The following is a 21,071-nucleotide window of genomic DNA, read 5'->3' on the forward strand; positions in this document are numbered from 1 at the left end:
GAAAAGCTAAACCAAACCAAATTAAACCCCTAAAGTACTCATTTGAACTAACAACTTGCCTGCTGTGCATGTTGGAACAGCCTCCACTAGTCTGGGCTGATGATCCAGGAAAGCTGTCCTGCTTTGTTTCCCATCACAGTTTTCAGATCTCCATCGAAGGCTTAAAGTATTTACAGTGCTGCAGTCTGCCTTTCCTCCCCGAGCCTCCCTGAGGACGGCATTACAGCTAATGGGAGATATATGGCCAAACAGATGGAGCTGGCATGCTGTGGACTCATCCGCTGTCTCTCAGAGTTTGAGATGGGTTTTTGTTTGCTAGTTTGTTTGTTTATTTTAGAAATCTGGCCAGTTTTCAGACTTGATCACAAGTGTCATTCCCCTCATAAGGTTGAGTGGCCAAGCACTAATCTGGAGGGTGCAACATGAAGAGAATTAGACAGGTGAGGAAAATCTTCCAGAATTGTTAACACACAAAAAAGCTCTTTTGAATCTTGACACAGTATAGAGCTCTTCATTTGATATAAAACTACAAGCCCTCTTGTTGCTCACTAATACAAATGAGGAGAGACTTGGTTTGTGAAGGGAATACTGTTTTTATATGTTATATAAACAAACACACGTAGACATACACAGTCCAGACCCAACAGCTTAAGTGGTAAAACATATTAAAGCTATTATAGAAAGCTCATTTACAGACATTTACATAAACTGCTCTGCAGCCTCAAGTCCCTAAAACAATAAACAATAACTGTCAAATACATTCCTGAATTTGATAAAAGCACCGTATGTATTTTCATATGCTGGGAAAGTGGTCAGCTCACCAAAATTACAAAAAGACAATAATGTAAATCCAGTTGTGCAATATTTTCCTGCCACGTCACTGCAAATATAAGCACTCGAGTTGGATTATGATTTTCGTTATGTATGAGAGCAGATGCTCACAGCCATTGTGATCCACTTGAAAAAAAAAAACGGGCTGGAGCTCACTAGCAAAGAAGAAATGTGAAGGAGTGAGAATGAGAATGACTCGACCTCAACGATCTCACTGCCGTTAAGTATTTGTGGGTAAATATAATTACAACTGCTTGTTTTGTTTTGACAAACAAATTATGATGTATGCAAATATTTATCTGTATTATTTTTCTTCTTCTTTTGAGATTGAACGACCCACTCTGATTTCTTTTGTATTTGTTTTATTATTGCTCATCTTCCCTGTGCCTTGTCCCCGATGTTCGTATTTTGCATTCTCATGCATGACCTCTGAACTGCTCCATGATCTTTGCCTTTTCCCTGCACCTCATTTGGATCGTTTGCTGTGCTGTCTGATTCTGACAGTGTGATCTCTGACAGTGTTTTGCATTAAAGATTGGGATGTTTGGACTTTTACCTGATGTCTTGTGTTTGGGTGCATCCCTGTAGAATTTGTTCCACAAAAATTCTGCAAATATTTGGTAGCATTTTTGTAATAAAACTCACAACTAAGGGTGTAATTCAATGTATTTTATATGAAATTACAATGTAATTATATTTACCGGCAGGTACATAAGAGGGTAACAAGTCAGGCTTTTGCAAGAAACCTGTAAAGTAATTTTAAGTATTCGGTTACTTGCAGTGAGTAAATTATACTTTGAGTAAATTACAGTATAATGTGTAAAGCCTGGAAGTCAAATGTGTTTAAGTCCCTCCATAATGTAATAATTTCCTGTAAAGCACCTGAGGATATGCAATGCTTAAAATCGACCCTGTTGTCTGTTAGCTGGTGTTTCGTGGAGTTGCATAATGTGTATGCAATCATTTTATATTAGGACAGTGGATCTTTTAGATTCAGCATTTCCATTTCTGCATGGCTCCATACAGATGGTGGAATGGTGGCGGCTGTGGGACATTTTTGTAATTTGGATGAACTGACATTTTAAATTGCTTCTGTGAAAGAGGACATTTGTTTAATGAATAGCCGACTGCCACAATACATTTCACTCTGACAGATTCTATGTTGCTAAGAGGCATCGCACCATAAATGTCACATAAAACTGATTGCACAGATTTTAAACTCCTGAAAAATTGGTGTGACGTCTGATTAAAAAGTACCTGAAAGCAGGTGATCATGGGAAATGGCACAAAAAGTAAGATCTTTGTACGATAAAGTATTTCTAGTACAAAGTAATTATTTAAACTTTTTTCCCCTATGCTGTACCAGTTGTGCCTCCTATTTCCTTTTTCTTTTTAAGGTTTAGATTTAAGCATTTTGGGCAGTCTTTATTTAACAAAACAGCATTTTCCTCTCTGGGTTGAAAGGAATATTTAAGCACCTAAATTGTTTTGTGCGCTAATAAGTACCTGTTTCTTGGCACAAAGTAATATCCCTGGGAAAAAGACTTAGTAATTGGACCCACACAGCCTCTCCATCCTGCCTTCTCCTCACTGGATGCTGGGAGCCACCAGGTATCCGTTGAAGGTGATGTAAACATCCACGTCGTCGCTGTAAATGGCGTTGTCCCGCTCCCTTTTGTAGAGCCGCACCCAGACCTCGTCATTCAGAGCCAGATCCAGCATGACGCTCTGACTCTGCATGATGGACCGCTCGCTGGGCTGAGCGTACAGGATCACCTGCTCCTTGTCGTTGTGCATCAGGTGGAGGTATGTCTCCTTAAAGTTCCACGTGTGGATATTGACGTTGAAGAAGTAGATCCCGGGCACGTAGCAGTAGAACTTGCCTTTGAACATGTTAAAGTGCTCGTAGAGGTTGACAAACACAGTGTCAAACACCAGCGCCTGGTAGTAGTCCAGGCTGTGCAGGGATTTGCGGCGTCCCACAGAGAAAGAAGAGTGAGGGATCTTGCAGGCGTCTCCGGGTGCACCTGCTTGGCCTTTGCTGCCTTTAGGGCCCATGGGGCCTCGGTAGCCAGGAGCGCCCTCCAGACCTGGTTTTCCGGGTGTACCTTTGTCTCCTTTGTCTCCTTTATCACCTAAAGGGACAAAATGAAACATGAACAGGGAGGGAGACAGAAAACCCACACGCGTGACTTGCATGTTTGAATATTTTAACCCTTTAAAGCCTGAACCATGAAATAATTGCCAGAAAATTCTATATTCTTGAAAATATAGTGTTTAGTAAACCTTCTGATGAAATCTTTCATTTTTAAATTTCATAAATGATTTTATATGAGTAGAAGTCTCAAAAACTCACAGGCTCAACACATGTATCAAATGTGATACACTTGGCTTAACAGGGTTAAAAGTAAAGCTCTTAACAGACATTTTAATAAAGAAGAGGTTAGCTTTTGCAAAGTGAGATATACTACTGCTCACTGTACCCATTAATAGCAAAGGCATGTCAAGACCACATTAATTTATTCCCAGCTGGCTGCACCAGATGTTTCTTTCTTCCAAGAACTCAAAGTGATCTTGCCATTTAGCAAAGTGCAGCATTTAGTTGGATTCAAAGATTTTCTCTCAACTCTTCCATTTTCAGGTCTCCGTTTTATTGTGCGCACAGTACCTGCCTGAACTTTTTCATAGTGGCTACAAATCTAGAAGCAGCAACAAATTCCAGTAAACCTTTTATATCTGACATTTCAAATCCTGCTTATAAATCTAAAGGAACTCTTTCATTCAAAGTAGTGCTTATTTTAAACTTGACCTCCTCGTGGACTTTAAGACGAAATGTTCGGGTAGACCTTGTGAGGACAGCATGTCTGTAAAAAGCAGTTTGTTTCCAGAATCTACTGCCTCATTAAATTTGAAGTAATCACAGCCAAAGACCAGAAGGAACTGTAATCATTTCAGTTAAACACATTTATTTCTCCTTTTTCTGCTGCTGTTCTAGGCATCTGAAGGTGAACTACTACTGCTGACACCCTGAGACAGCACATGAGCTCTACTGGAGGAATGAGCATCATTCTTCTAAAACTGACTTGGAGCTTTCGTGATGACGCACTGTTTCATAAAATCTCCCTTAAAAGAACAAGTAGGGGTTGGTGCAATCCAAAGGTATCAAAATGGTCATCTAGCCTTGCTTCCTTCAAATTGCCTCCCTTTTGGCCATACAAACTGATTGGTGTATGAATTAAATGCACCAATCAGTCATAACATAACAACACCACCTGTCTAATATTGTGTTGGCCCCCCTTTTGCTGCTAAATCTTCCCTGACCCATCAAGGCACGGACTCCACTAGACTCCTGAAGGTGTGCTGTGGTATCTGGCGCCAAAATGTTAGCAGCAGACACTTTATGTCCTGGAAGTTGCTAGGTGCGACCTCCGTGGATTGGCCTTGTTTGTCCAGCACATCACACAGTCGCTCAATTAAATTGAGATCTGGGGAATTTGGAGTTCAAGCCAACACCCCAAACTCGTTGTTGTGCTCCTCAAACCATTCATGAAGAACTTTTGCTTTGTGGCAGGGAGCATTATCCTGCTGGATGAGCCTCCAGTCATCAGGGAACACCATTTCCATGAAAGGGTGTACATGGTCTGTAGCAGTGCTTAGGTAGGTGGTACAAGGTTTCTCAGCAGAACATTGCCCATCACACTGCCTCTGCCAGCTTGTCTTCTTCCCATAGTGCATCACTCTCACACTGCCATCTGCTTGATTTAAAAGAAAACGTGATTCATGAGACCAGGTCATCTTCTTCCATTGCTCTGGTATCCAGTTCTGTTGCTCACATACCCATTGTTTCCAGGAGTCAGCATGGTCACCCTGATTGGTGGCTGTACAGTCTTCTACATAACAGCCTGCGATGCACTGACATCTTTCTATCAAAAACAGCATTACATTTTTAAGCTACAGTAGCTCATCGGTTGGATTGGATCAAAAGGACCAGCCTTCGCTCCCCACGTGCATCAGTGAGCCTTGGCTGCCCACGACCGTGTCGCTGGTTCACTACTAGAACACTTTTGATAGATTGATAGACTGACCACTGCAGACCAGGAACACCACACAAGAGCTGCAATTTTGAAGATGCTCTGACCAAGTCATCGCAGTATGGCCCTTCTATCAAGCACATGAACTGTGAGAACACAATGTTTTCTTGCTCCCTAATATATCCCAGCCACTAGCAGGTGAAAAGATAATCAGTTTTATTCACTTCATCACTTTACCTGATTGGTGCATGTTCAGCTTAAAATATGTTTTTAAAAAAATTACTTGGATATGTTTTCCTAGTTTTTATTTGCTCTTTTCTTGTTTATATCTGTCTTCCCTGGATTCTGCTAAGCTGCCACCACACGCCACCAAAACGTCCTCTTGATTTTAAATTTAAATGCGATGTGACAACAAGCTCTAAAAATGATTAATGCGATTTTGTGACTACTGACTGAAATGTCTCTATTTAAGCGAACATTTTGAGTGGTGCTATTATTCCCGAAACACAAGAGAATACTTTTGAGCTGATTGTACATTTGCATGTCAAGTGACACTGCTTATTCGGTAAGCCTTCCTACATGCCATCACCATATCGCTGTGGAACAGCTGTAAAAAGATGTGAGCCAAGAAAAGGCTCAGGCATACATAAACAGAAGCTAATTTAGGAGCAGTGCAGCTTACTGAAATTATGGGATGAAAAGTGGGTGACCATTTTCACTTTCAGCTGACAGCAGAGTTGGCTCAAATCTATCTATCATCAAGGATCTACGTGCAACTTTATTACAGCAATATTCTAGGCCAATTCGAAGATGGCTTGACAAGCCTAAAGGCAAGCACTTGTGCTCCCTATTTTCTGCCATACATACTGACTGGCCGCTTCATTACACCTATTCAACTGCTCGTTAATGCAAATATCTAATCAGCCTGTCACATGGAGGAAGCCTAGTGCATTTAGGAATGTAGACATGGTCGAGACAACCTGCTGAGTTTAAAACTGAGAATCAGAATGGAGAAGAAAGATGATTTACGTGACTCTAAAACTGGCATTAGTTCTAGATGGGCTGATTATTGCAGAAACTGATGATCTTCTGGGATTTTCCAAAACAACCATCTGTAGGGTTTACAGAGAATGGTCCAAAACAGAGAAAATATCCAGTGAACAGCAGTTCTCTGGGTGAAACTGACTTGTTAATGTCAGAGGTCAGCGGGAAATGGCCACACAGCTTTGAGCTGATAAGAAGGCAACAGTAACTCAAAAAAACATTAATCACAACCAAGGAATGCAGAGATGCTTCTCTGAATGCACAACAGACATGTTGTGCATTCCCTTGCAGCAGAATGGCTACAGCAGCAAAGGAGCACAGTGTGGGCTTTTGGCTACAATTTTTGACACAGGCTCACCAAAATCGGTCAATAGAAGATTGAAAAAATGTTGCCTGGTCTGATGAACCTCAATCTCAATTTCTGATGCAACTTTCAGATGGTCAGAACTTGGCGTAAACAACATGAAACTATGGCTCCATCCTGCCTTGTACTGTCCCAATCAAAAATTTAAGACCACTTAAAAAATGGCAGAAAATCATATTTTGCATTGTTGGATCTTGACAAGGTTCCAAGCAGAGCTTCAACATGCAACAAGAAGAAATGGGAGTGAGACAAAACATATTTTGAGCATGCAATTTATTAGAAACAACGTTTAAACGGAAACAGGCTGTTTATCAAAAGTTTAGGACCACATGCCAAGAGTTCATGATCAAGAGTTCAGGCTAGTGGTGTTAACTGTTTGGAAGATACTGGGGATCATATTATTGGTTGGGTTTTCTCCTAAATACTGTAGTGCCTGTACAAAGAGATTACACTATAGCTTTTAGAAAAAAAACTGGTGTATGATAGTTTCGTCAGTTTTGAGAGGCTCTGAGGTTATAGGGTGATAAAAAGAAACCTGTAAATATGACTTTCTTGCGAAGTCTTGCTGAGCTTGCTCTGCATTATTTTAGGCAACTAAAACTTCAGTTATGAGTTAAACACCTCTGGGATCGCTAAACCCCACAGGAAGAAGCCACAGTGCTTCCCTCTTTAACCATGACCAACACTTCCTGTAGAGGTAAGCACTGCTCATCCTCTCCACAGAGCCACAGTGACGTCTCCAGCTGTGACCAGCGTCCAAGCAAAAAAGTCCCGAGCAGAGTTACAGCAGTTTCCACAAACAGTAGCTTAGCAGCACATCTGGTCACAATGACCTACAGTGAGTGACTTATCCGGCAATAATACACAGTTACTGTTACATGTTGCAAAATACTTAGATGAGAAAAAACCCATTGTTTCTTTGGTTTGGAAACCTTTACATGTTTTTTAACCTATTTTTAACAAAAAATAAAAATATAAAAAAATATAATGGCAAACAAGGAAATGGTTCTAAGTGTGAAATATACACGTTTACGTCATGGGTTTTAATTTAATTACTAACTTTCATGTGCTCATTTTAATACATACACTATATACAACATAGAATAGTATTTTAAATATCACTAAGACTTGCTGTTGCTCTTCTTGTAGGCAAATATAGGTCTATGACACTGTAGGTTTAGGATATTACGATCAGATGGTTATGAGTCACTGAATGTCTGGAAAAAGATCACAGACGTTGCTCCTTTCCCAGGCCCGAGGCCTCAAAAGTAGTATACATGGCGGTATGGGCGGAGATTGTAACAGCAGTTACAAGTGGAAAGTTAAAGAGATGAGAATTGCTGCACAGATTCAGGAGTGACTGCAACAATAAACTTGTTATCAAAGAGAGTCACATGCACTTAAAAAAGCACCAATTAGCCAATGGTATTGTTGCTTTTCTTTACAACTATGCAGCTGGAATGTGGACACTGCTGTTCCATGTATCAAGTACATCAAGCAACACTTCTTTTTATTTGCTTTTGATTTACTTGGGATGAATCTAGAGTCCGAAAGTGGATCAAGACCCACAAGTTGAGCAACTTAAAAGATAAATTTTAGATAAACATGTTAATTTGGGAACTGAAAGTACACTGACACTGAAAGCAGCAAACGTTAAACTGCAGGGTTTCATAGAAACAAACATAAGATCCTATTACTAAAATTAAGCAACATTGCACGACACCAAGACTTAACTCCAAAGTCATGCATTTTGGAATCAACTTGACAGAAAGGCAGACATGAAAGGTCAGAGGTCAAATGTGACCTGATAATTGGATGGAAACTATAACGTGTATTTAAACAATACCTAAATGTTGCAAATACAAACTAAGGCAACAGATTTTTAAGCATAGTTTTAGAGATAAAAGACATTTTATGAAAGTTTGGTCTTATTTGACCTTGAAGAAGCCGTCAGAGGCACAAAGTAATTATTATGATGGCTAATATGTTAGGATGAGTGACAAGCCCTGATCAGAAGACCTGTGAGTCCTGCTGGTGACATATGGATACAAACGTTTGCTAATATAGGTGGGCGATTCACCATGCACAGCCCTAAAGGTGAACAACAGAACTTTTTCCCAGAGTGCAGTCAACTGACACTGAAGAAATCACCTGAATGTTGCATTTTCAGTCAGTCATCCAGGTGATTTCTTCAGTGTCAGTTGACTGCAGGTTTCCCCAACCTTATAAAAAGTACATTATAGGCCGTGAGTTCAGTATTATGATCATTAATATACAAATTGTCATGACCTTTGATGAATGGCCATGAGTACCATTCACAGAGAGCTGGTTAAATGCTGCAGTTGTAAGATGTTTCAAAATGCACCATTAGGCCCCCTACTTGTTTCTACCAATAAAAACACAATGTCCACATGAACAGAATCAGGTTTCTGGGATTTTGAGGATGGATCAAGACACCAAATTAACTTTTCAATGTAATGCTACTAAAGGAAAATGTGTGGGTGTAAATTCTGATTTGCCCGTGACTGAAGGTTCGTGTTTCTTTTGAGAAATTTGGCAAACTGAGATTGACTTACTGACTATGGTTACACTGTTTGAGTAAAACCAACAGCACATACTGCTGCATTTTTGATCATGCACTTAGTTCAGTTTGCTTGCTGTGCAACGCAAAGTTGCTTCACATTTTGACTTCCCACTGAGTCCATGAAATTACAGTTGGACTTCGATGAGGAAAGTTGTGACATGGCACAAAAACACTTGAACTGTGTGCATGTGAGAAGCTTAATGATAGACCAGCAGAGACATTTTTGTGGTTCAATGGTTGGACTGGTTTACGGGCTGATCGTGGGTCAGAACAGACTTGGCACGTCCGGTAATCAAAGAACCAACAGATAAAACAACAGAGTGATGACACATCATCTGGATCGCTCTGGCTGAGTTGGCTGACTGACTTATCATATTAAACACACATGTTCTTGCAAATCCCTCTCCAACTCGATCTCTTGCATTGGGAAATCCCACTGATTCCCACTTTTTAACCCCACTGATTCTCTCACAACACTTCCCCCTCTTTCTCTTACCTTCATTGTATATATATATATATATATATATATATATATATATATATATATATATATATGTACTAGTATGTGCACGCACAGATAAAGCCACACAGATGCACAAACACTGACACTCAAAGTCTTCACTGTTGGCCTTCCTCACTGCCTGCAGTAACAGTAACTCAAACAAGCTGTCATGGATTTGACTGTGTAAGCAGGTGTAGTAAGCACAGGATCCACAGTGTTTATAGGACGGCAGATTAAGGAGTCAAACTGGACCACTTCCAAGTTTTATTTAATCTGCTTCTTTTTAATTTAAAGTGGGCCTGAGGTTAGTAGGACATGTTTTGTTGGTCCTTTTCCCCCACGTTCTGCTTGATGTGTGTCTATAGCTGTGTAACCGAGCCCACGTTTACTGGTGTTAATTTGTGGTTATTGAAGTAACCACGGTTTTGGTTTTTTAAAGAAAATACACAATGTAGGAACAATTTGCTCGGAAATATTTGTGATGTTGAAAGTGGGTTGTGACAAAGAGCTTTAAGATCAGGTAAGCTTTAAGGTTTCTCACATTTATTTTAATATTGCCCTGTAATTGGTAAGTATTAGTAGAAGCTAGTGCAACAAGACAACCTAGGACTTTTTGGACCACTGAAAATCTGGGACACCAAAGTAACTGCCTGCTTATTTGGCAATGCAGTCTAGAGCCTGGTGAATTATACTGTGGCAAGCATTGTTTTTCTCTCTCTAAATGGGTCATTTTGTAGTGTAATTATCTTTGAGTTTAGTTTAGACCAAGTCTGAGTATCCTGCAGCCCATTTCAAATGAAGTTGCCCATTCTCTTAAAACTCATTGCACGAATATCAGGTTCAGTTTAGATGCAGTCCAGAATTGGATGTATGGTCAACCTGCCATTGGTTCAAACTCTGAACCCCATGAAGACTCTTAGTAACCTCCAGTAACACAGTACCATGTAAGTCAGAGGTAACAGACAGGGAACAGTCTGTTTATGTAGACTCCAAGTTAAAATGTCTTTACTGCAGAAACAAACATGTTTAGAGGAAGATACATAAAAAATACTAGCAGCCACCAGTGCTGGTCCTCAGTAGATACGAAGTCGGGTGTTCATGCTACCCACCCATCCAGCTGGCACGTTGGCAACAATACCCCTCGGTCTGTTTAAATCAGTGAACTGGACCTCTTTGATGTTTGTGGTGTTGGTGCTTTTATTAAATATTTGCAACTGTATTAAAAGTAATATTATTTGCCCAGTTACCGAACAGAATATCCAAGAAGTCTGTGATGGCCAGTATGTTGCCTGGATTCCTGACTATCTATCAGAGAGGCCTCTATGTGGCAGAAGACAGGAGACTTTACTATACAGTTTATAGCTGTATATATTATTGTGACGTGCTTTTTAACAAACTGCAAACTTCCCTCGTTTGGCCTTTGAGCTTTGGCTTGTTGACTGATGCATTTATTATAACAAAATGTCATTCCACCTTAATGAAATCCTTGCATACATTCATATTTTGATGCTGATATACATTTCCTACCACAGATACTGTGAAAAGCCACCATTGTCACTAGTATTTGGCTGCCTGCTGCTTTACAAAATGTTAAAAAGCGGCTGATTTTTGAAGTGGTTCCAGATTCCTTCTGTTGCGCGAGTATCTAATTTCCTTTTCACTGACAATCTCTCATTTTACTCTCAGTTCCACTTAGCCATCACTGCATGGCTACACTTAGTAGCTCTATTCCATTATTATAGATATGTGATTACTCTCCTGATTAAGGAGTACACACACACACACACACACACACACACACACACACACACACACACACACACACACACACACACACACACCTGGAAAAGGAAAAGCGCAGACTTTGTAAATGCAGCTTAAAATAGAGCCCTCGTAGTACACACTTTAAAGAGTGAATGATTTTTTTTAGTAAATTAACAAGCAACGATTCTCCAGTCATGGTATCATTTCCATGATTGACCATCAACGTGAAGCTGCAATTATCAACTGAACGCAGTCTGTAATCAGCAGTGTTTCAGAGCTTAACAGATGCTTTTCAAGTCCCTGGTACCTTTGAGGATGGTCATGTTAATGACAGTTCGGACTTCAGGCATTTGATACTGAGCCGTGGCTGCGGGAGAATCTTGCTGGTCGCAGCATCGTCTGCAGAGTCTGGAAGGAGACCTGGAGGGGGAGGGGACACAGCAAACCAAGGGAAGGAGCAACAGCAGCCCAAAACACCCCGACAACATGGCTGTCTCAACCTGAGGATGGAAGGAAAGAAAAGAAATAAGCAATCAAAATAATGGTAATGCTCCAGGACAATGTTAAACTGTATGTCCATATGAGGCCACAGTGATGGCAGATGTTTACAGATGCATGCAACTTTATGGCTCATATAATAATAATGGTGTTTTTACTCTCTGATAAAGAGGAATTTGAAAGTGAAAAACGATCAGCCCCCAAACCAACATTTTTTGGTTAGTTATGTTGTTTGTTGGTGTGCCGTATTTTTCACATTCCTGTGGAAATCTGGTCTATAAATCTGGACTGTAACTGCATCTTCTCAGGAGACAATGATATTGACAGTATTTCTCAGGTTTCTCTTGCAGCCCTTATTAGCCATTGTGCACCTACATTTAGTGATCTATACAAGATGTAATATACTACAATGCAATTTTACCATGACATTGTGGTTTTAGAGTTGCAGCAAGAAGTATTCAAAAACAAAGGCTTGAAAAAACCGTACTACTTCTTAAAAGTATGTTTGGCATTTTGAAATGTAAGAACTTAAGGTCAACTTGACAGACCAGATTATGTTATTTTAGGATTATCGTATAGTATCCAGAGGATCAAGAAGTGAAATATAAGCCTTTCTATAGACTAAAAACAAGAGTGAGAAAGTTTTCTGAGGCTGGAACTTTGATCACAATATAAAACAAAATTAATATTTTGGTTGAGAATCTTTTCAAAGCTGTTCACTACAAATGAAACTTGACTACATAATTGAAGGTTATGAAGAAAAAGACCCAAATGTGTCCATCATTATGTGCCTGTGTAACAGTAACCATAGCACAGACAATATGACACTTGATTGATGCTTTACCCAGAGTGCTTTATGGTAACGTGAGTACATATGTTTCCAAGATGCACAACCCAGAGTCAGCCAGACCCTCCCACCCCGAAACTGTAACCACTGAGAAACACAAGACCATAAAATCCATCTGGTTAAAAGGGGAATGCTACAATCTTTTCCTTTGAGCTTCCTTACACAACTAGAGACACAAACTTTGATGTTATATTAAATAAAAATCTCAAGATTAGTCTACATTGGGTTCTACAGTGAGCCCTAAGGAGCAGGGGATGTAACACTGACCAACTGACTGGTGGACAGTGAGCACCCGTCATGATGGATCTCAGCACATTTTGTTTTCTGCTGCCCTCAGCCTGGTTCTGCTCAAGGTTTCTTCCTGTTAAAAGGGAGATTTTCCTTCCCACCATCACCAAGTGCTAGCTCATAGGGGGTCATCTGGCTTTTGTCTTTATTATTGTATTATCTTTGCTTTGCTCGAGGCAGCTGTTGTTGTGATTTGGCACTATAAAAAATTAAATTGAACTGGAAACAATTGCCCAGTTTGTTGTTAACTACATATTGGCGCCTGTGGCTCAGGAATTAGAACAGGCCATCTACATACTTAAAGGTTGGTTGATTGATCCCTGGCTGTTCCAGTCTGCATGCCAAAGTATCCTTGATACTGAACCCTGATTTGCTTCTGAATGACACATGTTGTATAAAGTGCTTTGAGTGCTCGTTTTCCCTAACATGACCAGCAACAGAAAATAGTCCATCAACAATTAATCAATAAAAATCTGAATATTGATCTAATATTTTTCCATTTACATGTGTTGTAATTTTCTGTTTTCTCAGAGAAGCATCTAAGTCTCTGAAAAAAGTCTTAATAAAAAACTTTATTTGATAGAATTAGAGGCCTGCTGCTGCAGGAAATGAAGCCCATGAGAGTTGTATTCTTAGGCCATAAAAACAAAACTGCATGTGCTTGTCTGGTCTGCATTTTTCACCTTTTCCTCTCATTCGCTCTTATCTATTTCATTTTCATCCTCAAACGCAACGCCTCTGAAAAGGAAAAGCATAACAGAACGAGAGGAAATGTTTGTGTGAGAAAGGAGAAAACTGAGGAAATGAAATAAACAGGGAAGAGACAGATGAGAGATTCCCTGAGGTTTTTACAGTGATGGATGAATGTTTAAAAGGATTTGAGATGACAGATGGCGCATGACTGTGAGAAAAATGAAATAACTGGAGCGCTGCCCCAACGTTTTTATCTGACTACTGATAGTAAAATATAACAGTTATTATCTGCCTCGCTATTACAGCCTGTCAGATGTCACGCAACGCATCTCTGCTCTGTTTTCCAACATGTCTGAAAAATTAGGCTCAGATTTATCATATGAATTTGTATTTCTGTCATTTTGGCAATATTCTGCAGCAAATGCAACAAGAAATGGCCTTCGGTTCCTTTTAAAGACAATCCAGACTAAAGCTGTATTTCTGTCACAAAGCAGTAACCATAAGAAGAGGATGAGTGGTGCAGCTTGAAAGTGCTTACGTTGGAACGTTGAGCTGGTGTGGAAAATCCAAGTGATTATTTGGATTTTTTTCTTGGAAAGCTGTCAACTGTGGATTCACTGCAGTTGACACACAAAAAATATATATTTTGCAGACTTCAAAGAATCCCACATGCTACTGTATATTTGCTCTCCAGTTACCAGAGTGTCCCTGAATGGGTGGCTTATTTTTACAGTGTCACAGGAACGCAGTGCACAGGACAGGGAAGCACTCAGCAGGCACTCTGCTTGACTGACTGGCAACCTGTCAGCTTATAAAAAGCCAACCCTTAGTGACAGGAAGTAATATTTCTACAGTCCCAAGATAGGAAACACTTGTTGAAATTATAGGTTTTGGTCAGTGGAGGCAGTGCCCAGCCGCTGTGCACCGAGATGAAGAAAAGATGCATCTTCTTGGGTTTTCTGAAGCAGCTTTTGCACCTCAACCTTAGATATTGAGAAGAATCGTGTCATTCTGATGTCCTTTCTCTCATGTGGCGTGCAGAAGGAAACATATGTGTTCTCACTAATGTAGGACTGAACACAGAGACAAGGACACTCACTCACACCTATGGCTCATTCAGAAGCATGAGCTGATATCTCTGTGTTGGTGTTGCTCTTATATTATGACACTAGCACTGGTCAAGGATCAACTGGCAGCAGCCAAGAAGTTAGCTAACGTACTTAAAAACTATCGCTAGCAAACCTACATTTGGCCAACAACAAAGCAAACTAAATAAAATATTTGTTCGTTGTATAAATGAATGAAGAAAATGCTTAAAATGTTGACCATTTGTTCTTAAAGAGAGTTTTATATAAAACTCAAAGTTATGACATTACAAAAATTACAATTACAATGTTGATCCTGGACCAACATTATTATGATGGGAACAACACCAACACGGGGATATCAGATACATCCATTTAGAATTAGCATTTCACCTGTAACAAGCATGTGTTTGCACTGTGAGCAAAAACCAAAGTTACCAGAAAGGACCAACACAGGCAGGAGGAGAACGTGTGTACCTCTGTCTTAACAAGTCCTAAAACAGTTCAGGGCTCCAGCGTGTTCATGAAAACAGCCTGAATAGGTCAAAACTTCAGCAATTTTTGTGCCATATAAAAATACTGTACAAATGCCTACATGCATATCAGCGAACCAACTAGAGGGACTATCATGGTGTCATGCGTGTGTCCTACGTAGCGCCTATGCATAGCTTTTCAGACCATGTCCACATATTGTAGCTATTAACTATCACCAGGGGGCAGTGTCTGTGGGGCTCACTATTAAACCAATCAGCTTTTGACCCATGTATGCCATCCTCACCTTCAGGCCAGCACTGTTGCTTTTTGTAGGACTGCATGCAACCACATACGTATAGGATGCATATCTCACATCCTTCACCCTGATAGCTGAATATCAACACAAATGAACACCAACAAGGTTATATCAATTCTGCTTCAAAGGATGGGTTGGAAATGTGATCATGTGGCTTCAGGCCAATCATTGTAAATGGCAAAGGTGAGGGTCGAGCATGGGTAGCAACATTATTTGATGCATGAGTGCATTTAAAGGTATTGTTTAGGATTTGCCCCTAAAAGTACCACTTGAGGTCCTCCACGTTGGTCTAACCTGGTATATCCCATCCACTACTCACCTGATTGGCAAGAATATTTATTTATTTACTGATTGATTGATTTTTAATAATTAATATCATGGTCTCCAAAAAATGAAGTGACATTTCCTCCAGCACCATGTGTTATCCTTTTGTGGCTTTTGGTAACACGTCTTGGCATGACCGTAACATTTGTCACAGATCTCCGTGGCAGAGGATGCAGCCAGTTCTTACTAAATTGCTTGTTGCAGTTTCAGAATCAAATCTCCACCTGTCTTTAATAAGTTCTACATTTACATGCTTAGGTTTTTGAAAACTAATGACCACATTAATGACCTGCCTTACTGAAGACTATGTGGTAACCTTCCATTCAGTGTGTTTCTGCATTTTGGCAAAATTTGAAAATACTGCAGAAATGTTAAGGGGGATAAACAGAAACATGAGTTACACTTGAAGATTTCGGGCAAACACACAGCAGGCTGACACACCCTTGGCCTTATTTTATTATGCAACATGCTGTCAAATTGATTAGGCCACACGTTCAGCTTGCTTTAAGGCAGGAAAAGAAAGTGTGCAACAGACGTTTTAAAGTTACTGAAAGCTGTGCAACTACAAAGGCAATAACAATTAGTCAGATTTTATAGCTGGTTTAATATCATCAAACGGGAACAAAAATTAATCTCTTACATCATACTCTACCAACAAACATCACCCCAATGCGTGCCTGCGTGTGTGTGCGCGCGTGTGTGTCTGTGAATCATAACAAGTAACAACCACTAATCAGCTGATCAACACACACTGCACTCATGCAGCTGTTATAATGAATTGGTTTAAGAAGCCACGTCTACAACGCCAGAGCATCAACTTGGCATGCATCTGCACTCCGGATAAAGCACATACGCGCGCACACGCACTCAATGTCGGGCAGTAGGCCGGCGCGTGAGAGCGTGCGCGGTGATATAGCTGCCGGGGTAAGTTTGCAAAAGAAAAAAAAAGCTACTGCTGAGTTGGCGACTTGTGAATAACTTCTTCAGCCTCTGCACGTCTCTGCAAGCGCACCGCCGGCTGCTTTTTTCTTTACCTTCATTCACCGTTTCTTTTCCTTTTTTTTTGTACAGCATTACGATGCAGAGTCGGTCGATTGTCATAAAGTCGCTGCCACATCTTGTCAGAGTGTCTGGTCGCTTTTCTTACCTGCAGGAGTCTCAGACGAGGAGGAAAAGCAGACTGCTGGTGTCAGACTGAGAGGAGGAACAACTGAGAAGAAACCTCTCTCTCTCTCTCTCTCTCTCTCTCTCTCTCTCTCTCTCCTATACACACACATTCCTCCCTCCCACTCCTGTATATAACCTACCCTCACACACACACAGCACAACAAATCCTCCTCTTTCATCAAATAACATAAAGTCAGTGTTACTCCCTTCTCCCTGGTGTGTTCATTTCCTGCAGCCCCTCCTCCACACAATCTCTCTCTCCTTAAACTCCAGATCCATCATTCTTACTTAACAGAGAGTCAAGATAGCTGCGTTTCCATCCAGGAGTTTTATAACAGGGAGCTCAAAGTGGCACGAGGAGCTGTCACCACCCAAACTCTAATATAGGTCATCGCTCTCCTCTGTCCAGGCAGCGCAGATGCCCATGACTCAGATTCTGGACTGCAGCAACATACTTTCATTTAATTTGTTCCATTTCAAAACTATCACCGTCATAAAGTCCTGCTGTAGCTGCTGTTAAGACTGTGAAAATGCATAACCAGCATTTTCTTTTCTAAAACATGTGCTGCAGAATATCAGAATGAATTCAGCAGGCATGGGAGTATCTATCATCTGGGTGTCCTGGTGGTCCAAGCGCATGTGTGCACAAAATAAATAATTTAGCCAATTTAGATTCTGTTTATTTTGTTTTATTGGTATATCAAATTGTTCTAGTTCTTAACAAAAATGTTATTGACATTTTCTTGGTGTCTTTAAAAAACAACATTACTAAAAGTGGCAGGCAGCCATGAAAATCATAGGTCAGACAGCTCATCAAAGACCTCAGTCCCTTTATGGACAGTGTGTTACAATAAGCCTGGGGAATTTCGTGTGACCCAACTCACATCCTGTTCTCACAATATGAACTTTGTACTTTCTGGCAGAAGATACAAAGTTCCACACTGTAAGTTTGACAGACTGAAAGTCATCAGTTGCTTGTTCAATTGATGCTCTGAACAGCACTGTGTAGTGTGGAGGTCATTGGGTGAGAGCAACCTATCAGTTACACGTACAATTATTGTTCATGTTGATTAGTGTTATTAAAATGTGATTTGTTGTGATTGGTATTCTTGGTACGTAGTTTTAAAGGCTGTACTGTAAACTTGGATTTGAAGTCCAAAAGTCCAAAACTCCTCCTTAGGGATCATAAAGTAAACACATTCTGAAACACCAAATGAGAAACCACTGTTCTCAGAGATTTCAGTCAGCTGATATTGCAGTGCAAAGACTGAAAAAGAGCTGATAGCAGTGAAAGTGAGCTCTTAACTAAGCAGCAACCCGAATGGCAGAAAAATGAAGCCAGTGCAAACCTACCAAAAATTATAGTTCCTCCAAAAGCCAGCTGAGGCCGGCTGCACACACAGGACTCTGTCCCCATCTCACGTCTTTAGCTATGAAAATAACGTATTTACATCCTGGTACAAAATGCTGGTCTCTGTAGTTCAAATCGCTATTGCTATCATTAGCTAATAATTTAGCTCTTCACCTGTACAAACAAGGTCATTCCTGTTTCTCAAAAGAACATTTTGCTCATGCTGAGGCCATGGATGATGTTGTGTAGATTTCTACAAACTGAGAGCTAAGTTCATTGGATGCCAAACTATCGATCCATCTCTTTTGTAAACTGGAAGCTGTGACCAGATGTCACAGAGCGAGAGGCGGGTTACAGCATGGACAGGTCGCCAGTCTATCACAGGGGCCACAGTGGACATCTGTATCCCCCGTGTCTTCCCTCACTTTAACTGTTAATAATGTTCACCTTCCAGATATGATCTTTGTGTGTGCCTTATCAGTTACTGCCATGACAGTGGTCTCAGATGAGCTTTCTTCTCTTGAGATAGGTATAAACTGGTGTTTCAAATCCATCAGGGGTGAAGCACAGTGACTCTGGTAAAGGGAAGATAGATACCCTGCAGCTTTTTTGTCCAAGGCCTCAAATTACCTTTCTCCTGGAGGAAAGGGTGACAGAGTTTGGTTAAATGGTGATTCTAAATTAGCCATAGGATTGAATGTGAGTGTTAAGGGTTGGCTGTCTCCTTGTCTTAGCCCTACAGACTGGCAACCTGTTCAGGGTGTACCTCTTGCCCCATACAACCCAGAACTGGCTAAGTGGAAGAAAATGGATGGAAGGATGGATGAGTATTAACTAGGAACCATGATGCAAACCATGCCAAAAAATTGATTCTGTTCATCTGGATGCAGACGTCACTCATCCAAGTGACTTCTTCAAACTTCTTAAGTCTCTGGAGACTGGAGAAGTCACTTGGATGAGTGACAAAACGTTTTTTTCACTGAAAACGCTGCATCCAGATCAACAGAATCAACTTTTTGGGATTTCCTCAAATAAGTCCATTTGAATGAATCCACTGCCCCACCATTTAGGCCAACTGATTAGGCACCTTCCTTCAAGCCAAATACATGAAAGCATTATGGAGCTTTTATTTCCCCAGGTCTACTCTACAGTTTTCTGTTTGTCAGTTATCTTGCTTTCATTCTCAAGTGGTAACACCTTTACTTTGGAAAAAAGATCCTCTGCCTTTGCTAGTCTGGCTAGAATCATTAACAGACATGATTAGCTTGGGTGTTTTTGTTTTTGGGTGAAATAAATTAGCCTAGTGCATCTGTGCTCAGAGAAGCATTCATTTAGGCTATCTCTGTAAGATCAACAGAGGGGAAATTCCCTGCTATTAGCACTGATTAGAGCCAAAAGTGAAAGTAAGTAAGTAATAAAGTCACTTTTTAGTTGCCTCTACCTGAAACCAGCTAGTACTTAGCACACTCTTTGGATAACACCCACACAAAAGGATAGCTGTGATGGTAAAAACAGCTAATTATAAAGCAAGCGTACCCAGGTGCTGTTTTATAAAGATCCTTTGCCTTTGATCCGTTCTCTTTTACCAGGTCCCTGCTTCACTGAACTCCTTCATGACGCTTCAGCAGCAAACGCGGTCAGAGGCTTTTAAAACCCTAAGTACACCCAGCTTACAGGCTTAGTGATGATGTCATGGGTTTTGGGGTTTAGACACTAATTTGGTCATTTTTTTAGTTTTCTAGCCTAGAAGCAAGACAGCAACAGGGTTTAGAAAAATCAAACTGTGTTTCGTTAGAGTTACCTCCCAAAACTTCCCATGATCTATCTTTGTCCAAACTCACAGCCCTGCTTCCTCCTCCCCCTCCTCCTCCTTCTAGCATTCCATCACACGGGCTTTCGTCTATTCTCCGGGGTTTTTGATTGGGTCCTTCATGTTTTGCTTCCTGTCCAGGTCAGTGCTGAGCCCTCAGCCAACCAGACGCCACAGAAGTGAAAGTAGAAAACAAAGCAAAAACACAGAGAATACTCATGAAATCTGTGTCAAGAGCTTCTGACTGACCCAAACGGTGATGGCCTTGAGCATGTAGGACCGTGCTGTATGCTGGGAGAAAGGAGTGGAAGTTGGGTTCCCTACCAATAAATTACTCTCTATCATATGTTTATTTTACAAGTGTTTATTTTAAAAATGTAACACAGCCATCAGCACTTCTGAGGAAAAAAAAGTATTTCTGAAAAACGTCATTTAGACATGTTTGTTTTGGCAGCTCTGCAGAGCACACAAGTTCAGAAGTTCAAGACTGTAAATGTGAATGCATAATGATACATAAAGATATAAAACCTCACACTGCAGTCACGTAAACAAGAGTCACGGTTTTACGTCTCAGTATTCATTTTGTTTTGGTTGCCTGGGTTACATTTTCTCAGTCAAGCCATTCAAACAGATGATCACGTGCAATGTTCTCTTTATAATATAAAATAATAAAAAATGATGTGAAACGTTTATGTGGCCACATTTATGTCACTTACTGATTTATGGAATTGACTGAAATAAAAGTGATCCATTTAGACCAAAACTAGTTTTATGCAGGCTGTAGAAATGCTTTTTATTGCAGTTATATTGGTCATTTGAACACGTATGGGTGCCGACTTTGTTTTGAAGTCAGTCTCAAGTGACGCCTCCAGGAAATGAACAATTTGGCTCTGTTGTGTTGGTGCCAGCCAACAGGCTGCTGCTTGGTTATTACAGTAAGAATGTGCAACAGGAGTGGGGAGTGGTCTTTGAGGAACCTGTTCTCTCTCAGAAGTGTTATAGAGTCAGCAGCAACATGTATATAAATCTCACTGTGCAAAGAAGATCTGGTTTGGCTCGGACCAGACTCAACATTTGAAAGCACAAATGAATTGTTCC

At 40.5% G+C, this 21,071-nt stretch overlaps 1 protein-coding gene across 1 annotated transcript; it reads right to left on the reverse strand.

Annotated features, from left to right (window-relative positions):
- Positions 1–573: 573 nt before the first annotated feature.
- c1qtnf6b (C1q and TNF related 6b) lies at positions 574–17,030 on the reverse strand. The gene is made up of 3 exons (XM_004574693.3): positions 16,793–17,030; positions 11,428–11,620; positions 574–2,966 (listed from the first exon to the last, which is right to left on the reverse strand). The coding sequence occupies exons 2-3, from the start codon at positions 11,606–11,608 to the stop codon at positions 2,419–2,421; spliced, it is 729 nt and encodes a 242-aa protein (XP_004574750.1). The 5' UTR covers positions 11,609–11,620; positions 16,793–17,030; the 3' UTR covers positions 574–2,418.
- Between the last annotated feature and the right edge of the window lie 4,041 nt (positions 17,031–21,071).

Source organism: Maylandia zebra, linkage group LG6, assembly GCF_041146795.1.
Source record: "Maylandia zebra isolate NMK-2024a linkage group LG6, Mzebra_GT3a, whole genome shotgun sequence".
Taxonomy (NCBI): Eukaryota; Metazoa; Chordata; class Actinopteri; order Cichliformes; family Cichlidae; genus Maylandia; species Maylandia zebra.

Coding starts and splice junctions, on each gene's coding strand:
- c1qtnf6b (XM_004574693.3), bottom strand. CDS start 11,608: ATGTTGTCGGGGTGTTTTGGGCTGCTGTTGCTCCTTCCCTTGGTTTGC. Junction 2,967..11,427: donor TAACATGACCATCCTCAAAG/GTACCAGGGACT, acceptor TTGTCCCTTTAG/GTGATAAAGGAGACAAAGGA.